The 19,515-nt window shown below is 38.6% G+C and overlaps 1 protein-coding gene across 2 annotated transcripts in view; it reads left to right on the top strand.

The window, feature by feature from the left end:
• The window catches only part of ABCA12 (ATP binding cassette subfamily A member 12), a 171,502-nt gene that overhangs the window by 42,786 nt on the left and 109,201 nt on the right, over positions 1-19,515 (top strand). The window contains exon 3 of one of the 2 annotated variants that reach the window (XM_019807562.1): positions 11,254-11,407. The exons of the other annotated variant lie outside the window; for it this stretch is intronic. Within the exon in view, the coding sequence (XP_019663121.1) occupies positions 11,254-11,407 (154 nt within the window). The remainder of the gene's footprint in view (positions 1-11,253; positions 11,408-19,515) is intronic. 2 annotated transcript variants of the gene reach the window in all.

The raw sequence follows: 19,515 nt of genomic DNA, 5'->3' as shown, positions 1-19,515 counted from the left end.
TCATTTTGACCACGTATGCCCCATGCATAGATAGATCACAGTCTTTTTACCCATGGTCTTTTGATGAGCACCTAGCTTATTTTTTCAGTTATTTCCAATGGTATTGTGATGGATGTTTTAAATATGTCTCTTGGTGTATGTGTGCACATGTCTCTTGGGGTATATCCCTACAACCGTGCATATTTTAAACTTTGTTCAATGTGGTCAAATGCATTCCATGGTGATTTTACTGATTTACTTTTTCCCCACCATGGGATGAGACTTCCCACTGCTGTGTATCCTCACCAACACTTGATATTGTCAGACTTTTTAAATTTTTGCCAATCTGATAGGTAAATGGAATCTTGTGGTTTCTATTTGTATTTTTCTGAATTATTTCCTTTTAGGAAAAAAAAACTTTTTTTCTTAGAAAAAAATCAGAAAATACTAATTACCATGTTAGCATTTTTTTTTCTCTACAACTTAGGAAAATGCCCCTTAGGGATTTTTCTCTTCTTTTTTTCCTAATGATTAAAAGTGATTCTACATAGAAGGAAAGAGAAGGCCCTTAATATGTTGTGGTTACAAAGTAAGCCATAGGTCACTTAAATTGTCTCTTTATGATTGGCAGAGGTCTTGGTAAGAGAGTCTCTGGTTTAGGAGAAAGTCAAGGCTGACAAGAAGATGAGGTTGCTACCTGCCAGCAGTGCTGCTTGAAAGAAAAGGTTGTGACATACATTTTCCACTGGCAGGTTGTCACACATATCATTTGCAAATAGACGGAATATGAATACCAAAGACATAAATATTACACAGGCTGTTGAGAAGTGATAGGATCCAAAACCAGACACTTTTTTTCCCAAGTGAATAGACCATCTGTTGAATTAGAGATGTTACTAAGCTTCTGTGTTTATGGGACTTTCTTTTTTTCTATGCAATGACCCTGAGAATGTACTTCAGTGGCTTTTATTTTTACACTATAACACATATAATTCTCTGTGATAACTGAGATTTCCAAATGAAAAAAATAGTTGTTAGTAGCATACCTTTATAAGGGTAATTACTGAAATTCTTTTCTCCATATCATTACTCTTAATGGGTTACTGAGATCACATTTTAATTTCCAAACATAATTTTCATCTTATGTTAAGTGCTTAATACTTCAGCATGGCTAATCTCCTTTTACGGAGATTCTTCTACTTGTAATAGTTTGATGGATGGGTGGTCCAGATTTATGTTTCCTGCATAAGTGAGGACATGATTCAAGGTAGAAGGTCCTGGTTGCGTAATAAATCATTTGCATAGGATTAGAAAGATGCTTTTTTAACTCTTGCTCCTGCTTGGTGCTTCACTCACAAGAGTAATTCCTAAAATTTCTGCCAATATGTAGTTCCTGGCAATGACTCATAACTTAGTCCAGACACCAGAAAGGCAACTGTTTGGGAAACAAGTTGAAAGGGACCCTTTTTCTGGCTAACTCCCAAACAACTTAGGGATAGGACCCATTAGGGATGGGTCACTGGGATGGTGAGTCACTTTCATTGGTGCTCCTTTTCTGGGTGGAAGCAAATACACTAAGACCCACTGAAGTTCTTGGTGCCTAAAAGGTATGATTTCTCTGAGTATGGGAAAAGCTATACCTCCCCTAATACGTTTATTTAGTCCTATTTTATTCTGGGACACTCTAAATGATTGTTTCTGTAGTTCCTTAGGTCACTCAGATTCAAATTTGCAGCCAACTTCTAATAACACACATACCTTTGGCTCTTACTATTGTACTGGCTTTATTCTTTCCTGTGCTTGTTTGCTCTCATTCTGATTCCTCATTACCTTATTTTTTCCCATTATAGAGTGTGTACTTTTATAAGCTTCCCCAAATCCTTCTGGAATGAAATTCTCTCTCCCAAGCAATGTCTTAGACAAGTGTTACTGAGGGACTCCCACAAATAATAGTCAGGCACCGTTGTAATGGACTTCACAAATAAACACCAAGGTTCTTGTTGAATTACTGTATTTAAGCCAAGTTAGTGAGATGGCAGCTTACAAGTAAGTTCTAGTACATCAAGACTCAAAGCCAAGATATTTCCTTACATTAAAAGTTCCCTCCTGGAGAGGAAGGAATAAATAAATATCCAGTTCCAGATTCCTTTTCAGTTGGGAATATGTGAGATCATGAGTAAAGGTACTGTTTTCCAAAGTGTGACCTATGGAATGTTCATTCCCAGGAATCTTATATAAAAACAGGAAGAAAAAGAAAAAAAAACAATTAATATTCTGTACTCAGGTTTGTGGAAATGTGGAATTAACTACAGGTATTCATGTTTTTTACTGAAAAACTTCTCAGAATCTTTAATATGCAAATGTATTCTGGCTTTCCCAGAACAGGAGATGAAGCTTAGTTTCCTAAACTCATTTGGCCCCAGAGCTTGGTTTATGGAAATGCTTCTGCCCCCCCCCCCCCTCCCCCCCCAGCCACAACCGCAGCATCACACTGGAGACCACCATGGTGGTGGGAGAAGAATCGATTCTGCAGTTCATCCCTGCTGACCCCCCCACCCCCACCCCATGCACAGGCAGGTTTGAGTTAACTCCCTAGACTGCTGAGTGCTATCACTGTGGGTAATAATTAGTGCAGCACTTCCCTGACAAATCCGAAGGAATGCAGTGGCACAGGAGGAAATACCTCCACCCTTTACTTGATGCTAACAGATGTCACTGGATCTGTGGAAGGGGGCGGTGTCTCAGGGGAGTCTGTGGCTGATGGGGCGCAGCACAGTGACTCTCAACCCACTGGTACCAGGTCTTCTTGATGTTGGCAATCAACCCAGCCATACACCAGTGTGGATCCAGCTTCAGATCAGCCCTGCCCAAAGGCTGTGGGGCACTTTCCTGGTTAGCTGTATCTAAGAAGAATTAGGAGACTAAGTTTTATAGGAGGAATGTTCTACAATGGAACAAGAATCTAGGGTTCATTTTTCTTTTAATGTTAGATTGGAAGGAAATAAAACAATTGCCAAGATTCTGTTTGCAGATGGCCATGGCAAGGAAGATTTTTTAAAATGCAGTTGTGAACCTTTGTTACTGCTGAAAGACAAGCTTCAGTTGGTTACTGTTAGTCCTGTCTAAGAAGACAAGTGGACCCTACTCACCCAAGAAGAGTTGTAGAAGTCAAGATTCCTTGCCAAGTGCAGATTTTAATAGTATTAGTGAGTATTTTTAAACTCCAAATTCAATCCATGTTCATTATCTGGCACGTATGAATTCAATTATTTCTCCTAGCCTTGAATCAAATAATTTTGTTTACAATTTAAATAAATAAATCAAGCCATGATCTTTGGAAACCGTCACCCAACAGGGTCTCCTTAACCTTCAGAAAGGAAGGAGGCACATCTCTTCTGGAAACGAAGAAAGATGGGTTATGGAGCCCTTTGGGCTGACCATCAGTTCAAGCGTTCACTTAAGGATCAAAGAGGTAACATGCAAAGAGATAGCAAGGTCCCAAGTCTAAACTGCCATATCCCTTTATCCTAAAAGTAATAATAAGCCAAATATATAAAAAGGGCAAGAATCTTTTTACACCTCCTGTAGCACCTGCAATTTTATAGCCAGGGTGTACATTTCAAAACCTGTTGGTTGTGGTACTTGGAGACAACTCTGAGAATTTGTGGGAAAGCTCCCAGACACCATCTCAAATGACCCAAGGTTTGTTCTTGGTCTCTGTGGCATAGAAAGATGCCATCGTTTTGAGCATAGGACCTTCTTACCCACTGCTTTAAGGATTAAGCATCTTGCCGCAGCTCTCACTGCCAGAAACAGTCTAACTTTTTGCCAAAGGATTTGAACTTGGAAAAGCACCTGTATGATGGAGCAAGACTTGCCTGGGGAGAATTGGGAAGAATGTATCATGGTGCCACACCCACGGAGCACGCAGTAGTTGAAACACTGTACCAGGTGATAAAGGTACATATTATGAATTACGAGGGAGAGAAACACCTCATGCAATACTCCTGACCATTCATTGGTTCAAGGCACAGAGATGGGAGGCTAGGTGGAGCAGCACAGTCCTGCTCACTGCGTGGTAAATGACACACATGATGCAACAGCAGTCTGACGAGCAGTGGGAACTCCGGATTCCACGCGGCCTTCCCTCTCCAGTCTCCACAGTGCCTTACACAAGTTCTCTGATTAATCTTCCTTGTGCCCTGTGAGGTGGCAAGGCCCATTATCCTCCATTTGGTAGATGTGGAAATAGAGACACAGAGACGTTAATTGACCCCTGGTGATTTAATGAATCAGCATCAAAACCAGAAGTGGTACCTGTTTTTCAAATTCTCAGTCTGCTCACTCCAAGATATACTAAAACTTGGCCGAACAGAATGTTGTTTTCATTATATCATTATATCATGTCATATATCATATATCATGTAATTCTGGATCCATCTCTGGCACTTAACTTTTCATGTGACCTTAAGCAAATTGCTTGATCTCTCCGAGGTTATCTGCAAAATGGGCATCACCCTTGCCCTGCCTGTCCTATAGGACTGTCATGGGGCTTGTATGAAATGATCATTGTTTAATTCCACCAAAAAACAGGAAGTTTTTTTTTCTTACCAATGTTTTGCTATTTATTTTCAAACATATGCTGTTTGTATACATAATATTTCTGACAATTTAGGAAAGCAAATGACTTCTATATGCATTTTATATAATGAAATTGTGATGAGCTTTGAAAATAGGTGGTCTTTCTCTCATACACACACACACACACACATAACCTAGAGATATATTTTTAAAATGTTTAAATGAAATATTTCTTATTTTTAAAAAAATAAAAGGATGAGCCTTACTTAGCACCTTACTCAGGGCCAGACACACAGTGTCTGTTCGGTAAATACTCACTAAATAGATGATAGCTGGATTCTCTCTGTGGATAGTAATTTCAGTGGTTGATATTATAGATGTCGATGTGTACTCACTAGATTTTCAAGAACCTGAGACCTAAATAGCCTATGATAAGTATTACTGGTTTTATCAATATTGATTAATCCATTCTTATAAGGCACATAAATATAATTCAGTATTATCCATTGTACTTACTATCAGTTGAACTTACTGTATCCATTGTTATCTACTGAACTTATGGTAATATGGGATAAAATTTGAAATTTTGCCCTATAAATAATAAAGATAAAGATGAATATTATGTTAAAGTCCTAGATCATGTAGTCTTCCTGTGACTTTAGGGGTTCATTCATTCATTCATTCATACAGTTAATAATTGTTTGCACTGTGTCAAGCATTGTGCTAAGAACTATGTAAGATTTTTCTTTCTTTCAAGTAGCTTATTCTTCATCTAGTCTCTCAAAAAGTGCAATTTTATTGAGCTAGTGACTTTGCCTGAAGAGTCAAAGTCATAATCAGTATTAAACCCTAGGCTGAAGTCTCTCTGGGTAAAAAAAATTTAAAAAAAAAAAAAAAAAAAAAAGCCCTCATTCAGAGAGATTAGAATCAGGAAGAGCTAGTGTATTTGAGTTTACGTGGTGAAGAGTTGGGGAACAGGACACTTCCCCTCAGGGATCAGCTCTCTCCTCCAAATGGAAAGGGCCTGTGAAGAACCAGAATAGTCCTATGGGTTCCTGATACAACGTCATAAAATAATTTAAAAGGCTAGGTTTATGCCATTTATATTTTTAATTATGTCTTAAAAATGTTGTTGAGATCAAAATTTGCCGGAAAACTATAAGAATAAAAAGACTTACTTTAATAAATTATTACAAATATCCTTCTGAGATTTATTTCCTTTCTCATATTTTCTTTATTCTTATCTGGTTATTTGTTTATAGGTGATGTTTCTAGATACACTTGTCTCATTTTGTACTCTTGTCATGACGAGAAATTGTTGTGGTGTTTCATGAGGAGACTTACCACTTAATTGCTCATAAGGCCTGATATGTATTCTGCTAATGTGACCCTGTATCTAAAAAGTTAAGAAAACTATAACATGCCAAATGAATAACTTCGTATTTTAAAAAGGCAGAATTTCCTTCCAAGGTACATCATTCATTTCTTTACTGGGGTAAAGACCAAATTCCTTTCACCTGGAAACATGAAATACCATCTAGGTTGGGTTCTGACCAGCTTTGAGAAAAACACAAAGAAACGCAGTGGAAGTTCTCCAATATCTACCATTATTATAATATCTACAGATGTCCCCAAGGCAGCCTACAGAATGCTTCCTAAGCCTAATGATGCCAAATGGAAGCAGCTTCATTATTGAAAAGACTGTGACATTTCTTTCTTTAATAATACAGTAAATAGAAAACAGCACATTTGTGGATAGTGCCAATGAGCAATGTGCTCCTGAATTTATTATGGAAGTGGGCCAAAATTCTCCTGTGGAGGTGAAAAAGGAAAAGAAGAAAAGGAAGATATTGGGGGAAATGTGAGTAAAGAGATACAGGAGTTGGTGAAGGGGGAGTAGCAGGAGAAAGAAAAGAATGGAAATTGAGTCAAAAGAAGGGGTGGTCAGTGGAAAGGAGAGAACAAAAGACTGAGAAATCGAGTAAAGGAGATATTAGGGATATTAAGTAAATTAAGTAAGATGAAGGAAGAGAGAAAGAAGGATGGGGAAGATGTGAAAATTTAAGAAGGGAGCAAGGCAGGAGAGGGAGAGGGACAAATATGAGGTCATCCCCCCAGAGGTTGGCAAACGAGAGCCTGTAGGCCAAATCCAGTCTGTTGCCTTTTTTTGTAAATCAAGTTTTATTGAAATACAGTCAGGCCCATGAATATACACACTATCCCTGGCTGATTCCATACCACATTGATGGAGTTTAGTTATTGTGATGGAGACAGTTGAGTCTCACAGCTAAAAAATATTCACTGTCTGACTCTCCTGCAAGTTTGTAGTTCAGTCCTGTTGTTGGCAAACTTTAATGTGCATCAGAATTACCTAGAAGGCATGTTAAAATAAAGATTGCTGGACCCCATCCCAGAGTTTCTGATTGAGTGAGTGGGATCTCAAATTTTTATTCCTAGTATGTTCCCAGGTGGTGCTGATGCTATTGGTCCGGGACCTGTGCTTTGAGAACCACTGCTCTAATCTTTACATTATGTCACACAAGTATTGTACTGTGTAAAGAATTTTGTGAAGAAAGGGAAAGGGAAACCAAACCTGATCCCCTTTTTAGGTAAACATAGATGTATAGGTTGATATCACAATTCTTTACAGAGTATTTTTTTTTAATTCTTAAACTGACTCTTTTAATAATGCCAGTTTCATTCTTTAAACAATGAAACTGAATTTGATTAATTAAAAGCTTAGCTAATCAGTGATTTATTCCTAAAAATATTTTATAGTTTGATTTGATTCAACTCCCTGAAACAATGTTGGAATCTGTCAATGTTACTATTTTGTAGGTAATATTAACTGTGTCCATTTTATGAGAGTAACCTCTCCCCACCCATGAGTGTTTGCTCAGACAGCTTCACTGACTCTGCCTGGAGCCCCTGAGAAACTAAACCATAGGAGAATTGGGATCTTGCTTACTACTCACCCACCTCACTCTCAGAATATACTATAGTCTTCTGCTCCAATTTCCCCATGGAATTGCAAGGGCTTCGATACTATTTCTCCTGGAGATAGTCCTGAATGCTGTTCTGAGTGTAAGACCTCTGCGAATCATGATACCAAGGAATTTATCTTGCCTTAACCCTCCATCCTAAGCCCCAGAGATGGTGTGTTTTTTTTGTTTTGTTTTGTTTTGTTTGTTTGTTTGTTTTTTACTTACAAGTAGTGCTGTGGTTTGCATAGTTATGGTGTTCCTCTACGTGTGTCCTTAAATTTGTGCTCTGGCTGTGAATGCGGGCAGCCAGTTTTTAGCTCTAACTTTGCATGCTCCATGCTTGCTGCACGGAAGTCCTGTGAGGGATCGAGAAACGTTTTTCTTTTTCCTGCATGCTAGCATTTACAGATATAAAGAGAAACATGATTTTGGAACCTGAAAGTGCCAGAGACACCTTCAGAATAGAATGAGTTCAACTTAGAATTAGCAGCTCTTTAAAATGTGTGATGGTTTGATTCCACCATTGCTCTGAGTGGTTACTTCCTGACACACACGTAACCGAGATGGGCAGAAGACGGGGAAAAAATCCATTCCCCTCCCTCAAAAACCACTAAAGAGTTGAATTATAGTTAGTTTTAGAGCATCTCCAGATTACGTGAAAAAGTTTCTATGTATGAGAAACTATATTATGGATATCAAAGAAGGATGTGGCATAAATATATGCCACAAGTCTACCATACTATGGCGAATGAGTGAACACTTAAATCAGTGATTGTTGTTGCAGCAGATTTCCTTATCTTAATGAGTGTGTGGTTCTTAGTTAAAAGGTGAAATAAATAATGCAGGCAGTCCATGCTGTGCATGGCACTGTGTTTACTATACATGTTCACACCCAAACCAATTCCTCATTTGCACGAACCCATTGTAACAGGTTAAATATCAGTTGTCAGAAAATCCGTGTGAAGTATGAACTGTCTGTACTTTGAACATTGTAGGAACTTTTAAAAAGTTTTTAAAGCAACCCTGTGATGAATTTTCCTATAAAGAAGGCATATCTGTAATAATCACACTGAGGAATCTTGGGTTTAAACGCTTCCAAGTTCCTCTCTAATAATTTGAAAGTTATAATCAATGCCAGAGGAGCTAAAATTGAATGTCATGTGCCGTCTCTTTTCAGATCTTCTTCCCGTGATATCTTTTCCCTTTTTTCCCTTGTCTTCCTGTTGTGATACGGCTTCTCGTGAGTTGCTGTTGTTCTTAGCACTGCCTGGCTCAGCTATTCCATAACCTCGATAAATGGCACATGGCAAAGGAGTCATCAGCTTCTGTTGCCCTGCTCGCTGCTTTCCATTCAAAGGACCCACTGCATGTGTTTGAGATCAAACAGGAATAACACCATTTGCAGACCCCCACTCTGGGAGAGCAGCTGCCGTTGGGATCTGTGCAGTAGGGTAGATCACCATTAGGGCTGAAATTTCACCACAGAATTATAAAGGTCTTGCTGTTACAGTCCACTGTGGCAGAATTTTGATAGACAGGTGATGTGAGAAGTTAACGGGCAATTTGACTGACTCTCCAGCTCATTCAGCGAATTGCACTACAGTGAAAACAGGGAAGGTCCACCTCCCAGTGAAGTTTCCACTGGGTTTAATGTTAGGAGAGATGCCGGTCTTTCTAGCGTCAGAAAAGGATGCATCTTAGAAGGTAGTGGTGAATAGTTTGGTGGATTTAAGGTTTTTCCAATTTCTTCTGAATTTCTAAAACTTTAATTCATACCAGTCTTATTTCATGTATTAGTTTCCTATGGCTACTCTAACAAATTTCCACAAACTTAGTGGCTTTAAAAAAAACCACTAACTTATTGGAATCAGGGTTGGGAGATGGGTGAAATAGGTAAAGGGGATTAAGAGGTGAGAACTTCCAGTTACAAAATATATAAGTCATGGGGATGTAAAGTACAGTATAGGGAATATAGTCAATAATATTATATCAACTTTGTTTGGTGACAGAGGGCAACTAGACTTACTGTGGTGATCATTTCATAATGTATATAAATGTCAAATCACTATGTTGTATACCCGAATATAATCTAGTATTATATATCAACTATACTTATTTAAAAAACCCACCAATTTATTATTTTACATTTCTGGAGATGAGAAGTCTAAAATTTAGTCTTAGTGGGTTAAAAATTAAGGTGTCAGCAGGGCTACATTTCTTCTGGAGGCTCTAGGAGAATTTGTGTCCTTGTCTTTTCTAGCATATAGAGCTTGCCTGCTTTCCTTGGTTTTTGGCTCCTTCCTCCATCTTCAAAGTCAATGGTACACCATCTTACAACCTCTCTTTTTTTTCCCTCTTTGCTTCTGGCCAACTTTCTTATTACCCCTTCCTTTGTATTTCCAATTGTCTGTATGTAGAGCTGTATTTAAGTGACTTAGATCAAATTTATATCTATTATTCTCTCTGCTAATATATTAATGCATGCTTAACTGTGTTGCTCTCACTATTTTCTTTTTTAACGTTTCCTCTTTCTTTTTGTAATGAAAATAGACTTGTACTGACACTCTTTTTGACAGATTCCTGTAGAAGTTAAGGTTTTGCTTTTTAGTTTTCAGCTTGGAATTACTCTTATAGTTTCTAAACCTGCCTTTTTGAAAGCTCATTGTCTCCATATTCTCCCAAAAGGAGGAACATAGTGTTTTAATATTAGACCTAATGGCAAAAAAGTTAATGCTTTACAGTTCGCCTGTTTCTTGACACTTACATGCCATTATCATTTTTATAAAGCAAATGTTAGAGTGAAGGTTACAAAACCCTTTACTCTTGCAGTTCTTGTTTTCTGTGATCTTAATTGGGAGAATTTATTTATTCAATTATTATTGGTTTTTAAATAGGAAAAAATATTGTGTGTATAGGATAATTAATCTTATTTATGTTATGTTAAATTTTAAGGAGACCAAAAATATTTCCTGGTATCTGGAAGATTGGCTGCATTTATAATGACTTTGATAACAAAAGAAGACATGTACATTGTGGGAAAAAATAGTTACTATATAATTAAATGAAAATAAAAATCATGTGAAATATATCTCTGAGGAAATCCCTCCCAGTTTTTTTGTTTGCTTGTTTTGTTTTGTTTTGTTTCAAGATAGAGAGACAGAGATAGTGAGAGAGAACATAAGCAGGAAGGAGAGGGAGAAGCAGGCTCCCCACTTAGCAGGGGGCCCGATACAGGGCTCAATCCCAGGACCTTGATGATATGACTAGAGCCGAAGGTAGACACTTAACTCACTGAGCCACACAGGTGCCCCTGTTTTAGATTTTTAAATATACTTACATTTATATATTTTTTAAAGATTACAACTATTCTGGTCATGCTGTTTTGTGATCTACTCATTTTAATTGGCAAGATATTATAACTATTTTCTATATTATTTGACAAAATTTTTATTAGCCGTATTGTGTTTTATCATATGGATATACTCTGATTTATTTTTAAAACACAGACATTCTTGCAGCTAATTCCAGGAAAAGAAATTTGTAGGGCAAAGGCATTTTTACATTTTTTTGATACATTAGTGGACCCAGATAGTCATAATCCAGAAGGTAATTTCACAAGACAAGAGTTACTACACTTCCTTCCCTTCCAAGGCAAATGCCATAGTGATGTAATTATTGTTTTTTGTTTTGTTTTGTTTTTTAATTTCAGGTTACCTTGCACCTCGAAACCTTCCTAGTACCGGCTTCTTCCCGTTCCTGCAAACCCTACTCTGTGACACAGACTCTAAATGCAAAGACACACCCTATAGGCCAAAAGATCTGCTTCGTAGGAAAGGGATTGATGATGCACTATTTAAGGACAGGTAAGGGCCCTTCCCGAGTGTGTTCAGTTGTTTTGAGAGATCAGAACTTGTTTCCTTATGAGAGATTCAGGAAGCCCTCCTGGGTTAGATATACGACTTTATTCTCTATATCTGCAAATGTGGTGATGTAAATATGAATGAACAATTTGGGTACACACTGGAATTACCATGTTTATGTGGGAGTAAGCATAATCTATTTTGGATGGATTACCCAAACTTGGTGGCCAAGGCATTCCTCTTTAACTTCCTCAGAGATTCTCTGTTCTACCTCAGATTGTCAGTGACACATGTCCTAAGCTTGATCACAAGCTTCAGATAAAGGGCAATGTTAGGGGTATTATCTCCTGGAAACTTGACATATTTATATTACTCTACATGGTACTTCCAGATGTAACAGACACCAGGAGATGCAAATAAGGAAATTAAAGTTTTAGAAATCGAGGGTGCCTGGGTGGTTTAGTCAGTTAAGCATCTGACTTCTGCTTGGGTTGCCATCCCGGGGTCCCAGGATCAGCTGAGCATCTGGCTCCGCATGCGGCAGGGAGTCTGCTTGTTCTTCTCCTTCTCTCTCTGCCCCTCCCCCCACTCATGCTCTTTCTCTCTCTCTCAAATGAATAAATAAAATCTTTAAGAAATAAGTGAATAAAGTTCTAGAAATGAAATCAATAAAATTGAAAGTATACTTAATAAATAACAACCTTTAAGTGAGGTTCATATGTATCCTATTTTGTGGTGTAAGAGGCAGCTGAAGAATAAAGATAACGTAGACCACTTACAACCTGACTATAATCTCAATTTTCTGTCCTGGGATTCTAAACCTAAAGAGACTCCAGGAACCCACCTGTCTGTAGAACTGAAAACAATATTGTTATCAACCATGAGCTAATTCTGGCTGGAGATTTTTTTTAAGTGTTTCTCAAGGAAAGGTTACATTTATCTCTAATCAGAGATACTTGATTCTGAAATTTTAATTTAACTTCATTGGTATTTACACCATTTCTCTATTAACATTATCATCATGATTTTGGTCATCGAATAGTATGGGTGATACTTTAATAAGAGAGAGCAACAGCAAGCTGTTTAGCGTAAAATATAAACATATCAAGAATTGTCATGGACAGTAGCTCATAAAACGCAATTGTTTAATTGCTAATTCACACTGGTTTTGTTGTTTCAGTAAGTTAATGAGTCTTCATGCTTAAAACATTCTGATGTTCCTTCATTCATTTATTAATTTATTCAAGAAATAATGACTGAGAAATTTCTATGTGCCAGGCACCATTCTAGGCACTATGACACAGAAGTGAATCAGACAAATCCTCTACTCTCTTGTTACTTGCATTCTAAGGAAAAACAAGCAAAAAATGAGCAACCAAATAAATAAATAACAGAATTACTGGTAATAACAATTGTGCTAGCAAGAAAAGAAAGCAGGTTATGGGCTAGAAGTTGAAAGTTAGGAAGTCAATAGGGTGGCAAGAGAAGGCCTCTGCTAGCAGATGACATTTGGGTAGAGACCGGCAAGGACAGGAAGAGACCAGCAACAGCATATGAAGAGAGTGTTCCAGGCAAAGCAGCAGCAAATAATCCTCAGGGGGTGGGTGATAAACCTGACCATTTAGAGGAACAGAAAGTTAGCTAATGTTAGTGAGAAATGATACAAGGGGTAGGGAATATGTCGAACAGAAAGACAGGAGAGAGAACATGCAGAATCAAACATACAGGAAAAGGGAAGGGATTTGCATTTTATTTTTAGTATAATGAGAAGCCATTGGAAGTGTTAAGCAGGGAGATGACATGACATATTATGTATGAAACCAGCATGTTCTAAGTGCATACAAGCATTACCTCAACTAACACCTGCATTACCCCTGCAAGGGGACCAAAAGCTAATGAGAGCCTGTACCCTCTTGTGTAATCAGAGTAGAGCTAAAATGGAAGCATGACCTCTTGGTTGTTCAACTAATTCATAGATGGTCTGTGTGCCCCATGTGAGTGGTGAATTAGGTATGATCTGTGCCTATGTTCTAATAGAAAAGGGAGTATTTTAAACCAGTTATCATCATGGGAGAGAGTGCAATGAAGAGTACCAGAAAAGTAATGAAGGAAGACACCTTCCATATTTGAAGCACAGAGAGCTTTCAGGTGGAGTAATCAGGTAGATCTTCACGAGGGGGTTGTTCCTGAGATAGACATTTCATGAACCAAAGGTAAGAACAGACTTGGAAATACTGATGTCCCTTATTAACAAATTGGACTGCAGCTCTCTCTGGGGCTGTCAACTTTACATCTTTTTTTTTTTTTTTCATGAAGAACCAAGTTACAATGAGGGAAATTGTTAACAATATCTAAGACTATAAATGTACCTTCCCCAAAAAGAGTATTTTTCTGTCTGATATCATAGAGAACCACAGTTACAGAGTTGTCTGAGATGAGCCACTGAGTTGGTTTTGGAACTAGAGTTAAAGTCCAGCTTTATTTTATACTCCGTTGATGATTCTCTAGGCAGATGACCATGTGCACTTTTTTTTGTTTTATTCTAACCCCCAGGTAGTTTGTCTAGCTCAAACTGTATATTGCTGTATATTCAGTATTTTCTCTAAACTACCAAGTAATTGGAACTTAATTTAGAAAATTATGTTCAATAATAAAATTGCATTAATGATATTTCCCACCATGCTATTAACTTTTATGGTTTATACGGCCGTGCAGTGAAACTGGGGCATGGCTACTGGGTAAGCGGTTCCACTAAATTGCTTCCCTTTGGTAAAGGAAGATTCACCAGCATAGCTTCATTAAGACACAAAACAGTCTTCTTTTCTGTTCTGTAAGTGCAGGGAAGAAAATGCCATCTTTGGCCTCATCAAAAGAAGCCCACCATGTTTATTTTAATAGACTCCTCTTCTTGAAGACGGGATCACACTGCTGCCAGGGCCAGTCGCCAAGTGTTTTGATGTTTTTGCACCGGCACCAGCCTTCTCTTATTAAATTCATACTTCTTTAGGCATTAGCTTCAGGATGAAGCGCTTTGAAATAAAAATCCAACACCATACTCAGCATCAACTCTAACTACCTAGCTGGAAAAAGAAACATTACATTTGTGCTTTTCTTGCTCACTTATACAACTGATGATCCAACATCACAGGACTTACCCTTGTGGTCCTTCCTCCCTCTGCACGGCCTCTAAGAATACATCAGAACAGTGGGAGCCCCTGGCTGTGCCATCTTTCACACAGTTGGTGAACAGTGAAGATCGCCCTCCAGAGCTCACAGGGTCATTTTTGGAGAAGTGGTCAGCATTCCTGAGAATCCCGTGGGAGAATTGCCTCTGTGGATTCACTCCCTGGCTCTGTCATGCCGACACACATCCTGACCTGTGCTTTCCAAACTCATGCCTCTGCTCCTATTGGCTTATACGGAACTTTTAATAGAGTTAACCATAAGTTATTCAGGGATAATTTTATGTTTCTACTGTTTAAAGATTTCATTTTTTTTATTTATTTGAGAGAGAGAGAGTGAGTGTGCGAGTGCAGGGAGGAGCTGAGGGAGAGGGACAAGCAGACTCAGCACTGAGCGCAGAGCCCGACATGGGGTTTCATCTCCCAACCCTGAGATCATGACCCAAGCCGAAATCAAGAGTCAGATGCTTAACTGACTGAGCCACCCAGGCACCCCCAGGGATAATTTTAAAATGCCAGGGCTTTTGTTTAGTGCTAGAAACTATGGTTGTGTTTAGAAACTGGTCTAAAGATATCATTAGGAATGTAAGGTAAATGGAAGTGGAACAGATGTGTGTCCACGTTTGAAGATAAGGGTGACGAGGATGTGTAGGTCTCATACTGTGTTAACCTCAGAGTAATATATAACCATTTTGTAACCATTTTAGAATCATTTAGTCATGTAAAAATTAAGGGCTAAAGTTTTGTCTATCAAAAAGCAAAGGGGTGGGGATATTAACTGCCATGCAGGCAAAATTGTTAATTCACTGAGTAATAGTGTATTGAATGTGTACCGTGTGCTGAAGACTCTGCAAGTCAGGGCAGATACCAAGATGTATAAGGTGTGTCCTGTGCTCTATGCAAACTTACAGTCCAATGGGAGAAAGAGACATATGGACAGGTAAACAGGTAAATTACCATATAACATGGTAAATGTGATGAGTATTTGTTTAGGTCTCACTGTGCCCAGAGCATGAGACAACAAAGGGTGGGAGATATGTTATTGGAAAGGAGAGAGGTTTGGGTGGAGCGATGTCTGGAGAATCTCCAGAGGCCTTTAAGTGTGTGATCATTAAGGACAGAGAGGGTGGTAGATCATGGACTAGAGGAACCTGTGTTTGACATAGGCCACAGAGAAAGAATCCCAGAATTTAATGAAAGTGAGAAAGAGAGGCCCTTGCGTGGCTTGGAGGAATAGACAAATAGTGATGGAAAAATTTATAAATTCCCTTGTAGTGTTGCCAGATTAATCAACCTGTTTCAGGACTGGGTAGAACATACTTTATGTAGTATCACCTGAAAGATACTGTGATGTTATCTCCCCCATATTCTGTTTGTTTCTGACACACATCTACCCCCTAAGACATTTCCTCATCTGTCCATCATAGTACCTTTAAAAACTTTTCGAAGGTATTAGTTCAGATACATATCTCTAAAGTTCCTCCTAAGAATAAAAAAAAAATCCTAGGACAGAGGAACATACTAAGACATTTTTAAAACTTAACATCTTAATAAAGGTTTTTGGATTGGTTAGCGGGCCACCTAGAAAAGACATATATTTTAAACATGGGCAAGCAGGGATTATATCTGAAGCACAGATGATTCTGAAAGAATGAACATTAAGATGAAATAGAAGAGAACAATGAAAAAAATTAAGATTTTCCTGTGAATGGCATCTGCTTGGTTGTAGCCAAGAAGGACAGCTGCATCAACTCAGTAAGGGGGCCTCAATGGCATACAGTGTCTTTATTTGTAGCTAGAAGTCAATAATAAATGTCGTCTGAAGCTGAGATCAGAACTGGCCTAGAGCACATCTCCTATCTTCTTTCCAGGTGTCATTATATACCTGTGTAATTATTCTGGGGAAAAGGGGGGAAAATATAAAAAGTTTAACTAACCCTTAGAGGCAAAAAAGAATGTCAGAATTTTCTTTCTAGGGCTTGCCATATGTGCCTTCCCTGAAAGTAATTCTTTTTATAGACAAAATTTACCGTGGCACACATGGATACCACCTACACAGGTAATCTTTTCCACTCACAGGAAATAGACATCCAGTGTGAGTGCATAAATTCTACCATTATGATGATATCTATAAATGTGACATTTCACAAATGTTGCTGTTGGTAGACATGTCTGAGAAGACGAAAAATCTACTCTGGGCCTAGTTTCCCTTCCAGTATCTTAAATTTAACATTTGAATCTGAGCTGTTTCTTTCATTGAATTCCATTCCAAAATTGGGACCTATAAATGCCACCGGGGCAGAACCTACTTCTCCAGCACCATACAGGAGAATCCCTTAGACATCCCAGGGTCCTGTACAAATATCTGGGGCCCTTGAAACATAGTTAACAGATCCTATGGGCCACTTGGAAATGTAATGCAGGCTTTCTTGCCCCACCTAGAGGGTTGGATTTTGTGGACTCATGTGAGCCTGTGTGCTGGATTCAGGGGGTTTCTAAGTTTTGCATTTGCTTTAATATTCTTCCCAGAAATACCCAGTAGGAGATAGATTCTCTGAGACTTCCTCAGAGCTTTTGGAGTTCTTGAAGAGGATTTTTGGTGGTTGTTGTTGTTTTTTGTTTTGTTTTGTTTTTTTCATTATCTCTAAGCCAAGCAATCTCTAGGAAGTTGGAATGATTTTTTTTTAAAAAAAGAAAAAAAAAGCATTTTTTTAAATTTTAAGTCAATTAATTAACATACAATGTATTATTGGTTTGAGAGGTACAGGTCTGTGATTCATAGTCTTGTATAATACCCAGTGCTCATTACATCACATGCCCTCCTTGAATAGGATTTTTAAGTCTCCAGAGTTCGTCCTAGGGAGTGGGAATGGGGATGAGTCATCACAGAATCTTATCTGTAATAGTCTATTGCAGGGTTTTTCAACATCAGCACTATTGCTACTTGGGGTCAGATAATTCTTTGTTGTGCTGTGCATTGTAGGATGGTCAGCAGCATCCCTGTCCTTTACCCCCTAGATCACAGTAGCACCCCCCCCCCAGTTGTGACAAGCAGAAAACACATCTCTAGTCATTGCCAAATGTCTGCTGGTCAGGGGGCCAAAATTGCCCCCAGTCGAGAACCACTCTGCTAGTGAAAAGGTGAAGGAAAATGTTTAAGGTAGGAAGAGCTTTGAATTAAGGTTGTGATTCTAGAATCTTGCTCTATAAGAAACACAAATTAGATCTCTGATTTAGCAGCCCCTGTCATGTGTTCTCATTGTCCCCTGTGCATATCCTTACTTAGCTATTATTATTAGCTCAAATAACTACCATTATTAGTCAAATAACTCTTCATTTGACTATTCCATTATGTTATATATGTAGTGGGAATTTAATAAATGTTGGTGAGTTAATCAATAAATATGGTAGGTACAGTGCATGATTATACATTAATGTCTGCCATGCCATTCCTGGGTGTTTTCTCTTTAAGGACCTTTGCAGAAACAGATATGCAACAATGGAGGGCGGGCTAAGTAATTAAAAATATATGCTTCCTTAGCTATCTGTTCTTCCAAATGCTATTCCTTATTATCTAGTATTCAATGATTGCCACGTGCTAGGCCTCCTCCCATCTGCCAGTGCAGTACATTGTAGTCTTTTCTGAAGAATTATATAGCTTAAGAATGGAAAAACTAAGGGGCGCCTGGGTGGCTCAGTCATTAAGCGTCTGCCTTCGGCCCAGGGTGTGATCCTGGTGTTCTGGGATCCAGGCCCACATCGGGTTCCTCTGCTGGGAGCCTGCTTCTTCCTCTCCCACTCCCCCTGCTTGTGTTCCCTCTCTCGCTGGCTGTCTCTATCTCTGTCAAATAAATAAATACAATCTTTAAAAAAAAACAGAATGGAAAAACTAATCATCACTACAAATGAAAAACTCCTTTCATAAGTAAACTTATAAATAAATAATAAAATGAAAAAGGGATTACAAAACCCGGGGTGAGATCCTTTTCCTTGTCCTACTCACTAGCCAATGCTTACAGGTCCAGATCTGTAAATAATAAGGGTACATCCATTTGGTGTCCGGAGATTTTGAAGTTTCTAGTATTTCAGAGGGATTATATCTGGAGCACAGATGCATAAGAATGGGACTTCAGCTCCATCCTGAAGATTGTGCCTGTGCCATTATTTTTTGACAGTTAATATTTTTGAGTGCCTAGAATGACAGGACCCAGACAGGCACTGGATAAGCACATCTGTGTAGTACTCACAACTCTTGCAAGGTAGGTATGTCATTCCTAATTTGCAGATGAGGAAGGCAATGACTGAAGTGTTTTAGGAAGTGGTGGAGCGGGGATTCCAGAGGTATCTTCTAACTCCAGAGCACTTTCTGCCACACCCCAGCATTACTGTCTCTTTTTATTTAATCAGTCATCTGATCTTATGGTCTAATACTATGCTAGGTGTTTGTAATAAGAAGATGAATGATACCTGGTGCCTCCTTCCAAAGATGTCACTGCCTAAAATGGCGAAGTGGTAGGAATAGGTGCACAAACAGAATGCACTAAGAGTCGGTATGCATGGAGAGAGTACTGTTTCTCACCTCTCGTTCCACGGCTGTTGTACTCTGTCTATAAGTGTGGTCATGCTAATGAGAAAGTTCAGAGAGTACCATTAACTCAGTAGTACTGACTACCTTCCTGCCCAGCATTAGTAATTTTTTTAAATTTTTTATTATGATAATATTAGTCACCATACAGTACATCATTAGTTTTTAATGTAGTGTTCCATGATTCATTGTCTGCATATAACAACCAGTGCTCAATGCAATACAGGCCCTCCTTAATACCCATCACCGGCCTATCCCAATCCTTCACCCCCTTCCCCTCTGAAGCCCTCAGTTTGTTTCCCAGAGTCCATAGTCTCTCGTAGTTCATTCCCCCTTCTGTTTAC

This window comes from Ailuropoda melanoleuca, chromosome 2, assembly GCF_002007445.2.
Source record: "Ailuropoda melanoleuca isolate Jingjing chromosome 2, ASM200744v2, whole genome shotgun sequence".
Classification (NCBI taxonomy): domain Eukaryota; kingdom Metazoa; phylum Chordata; class Mammalia; order Carnivora; family Ursidae; genus Ailuropoda; species Ailuropoda melanoleuca.
This window is presented reverse-complemented; position numbering and strand designations above follow the sequence as displayed.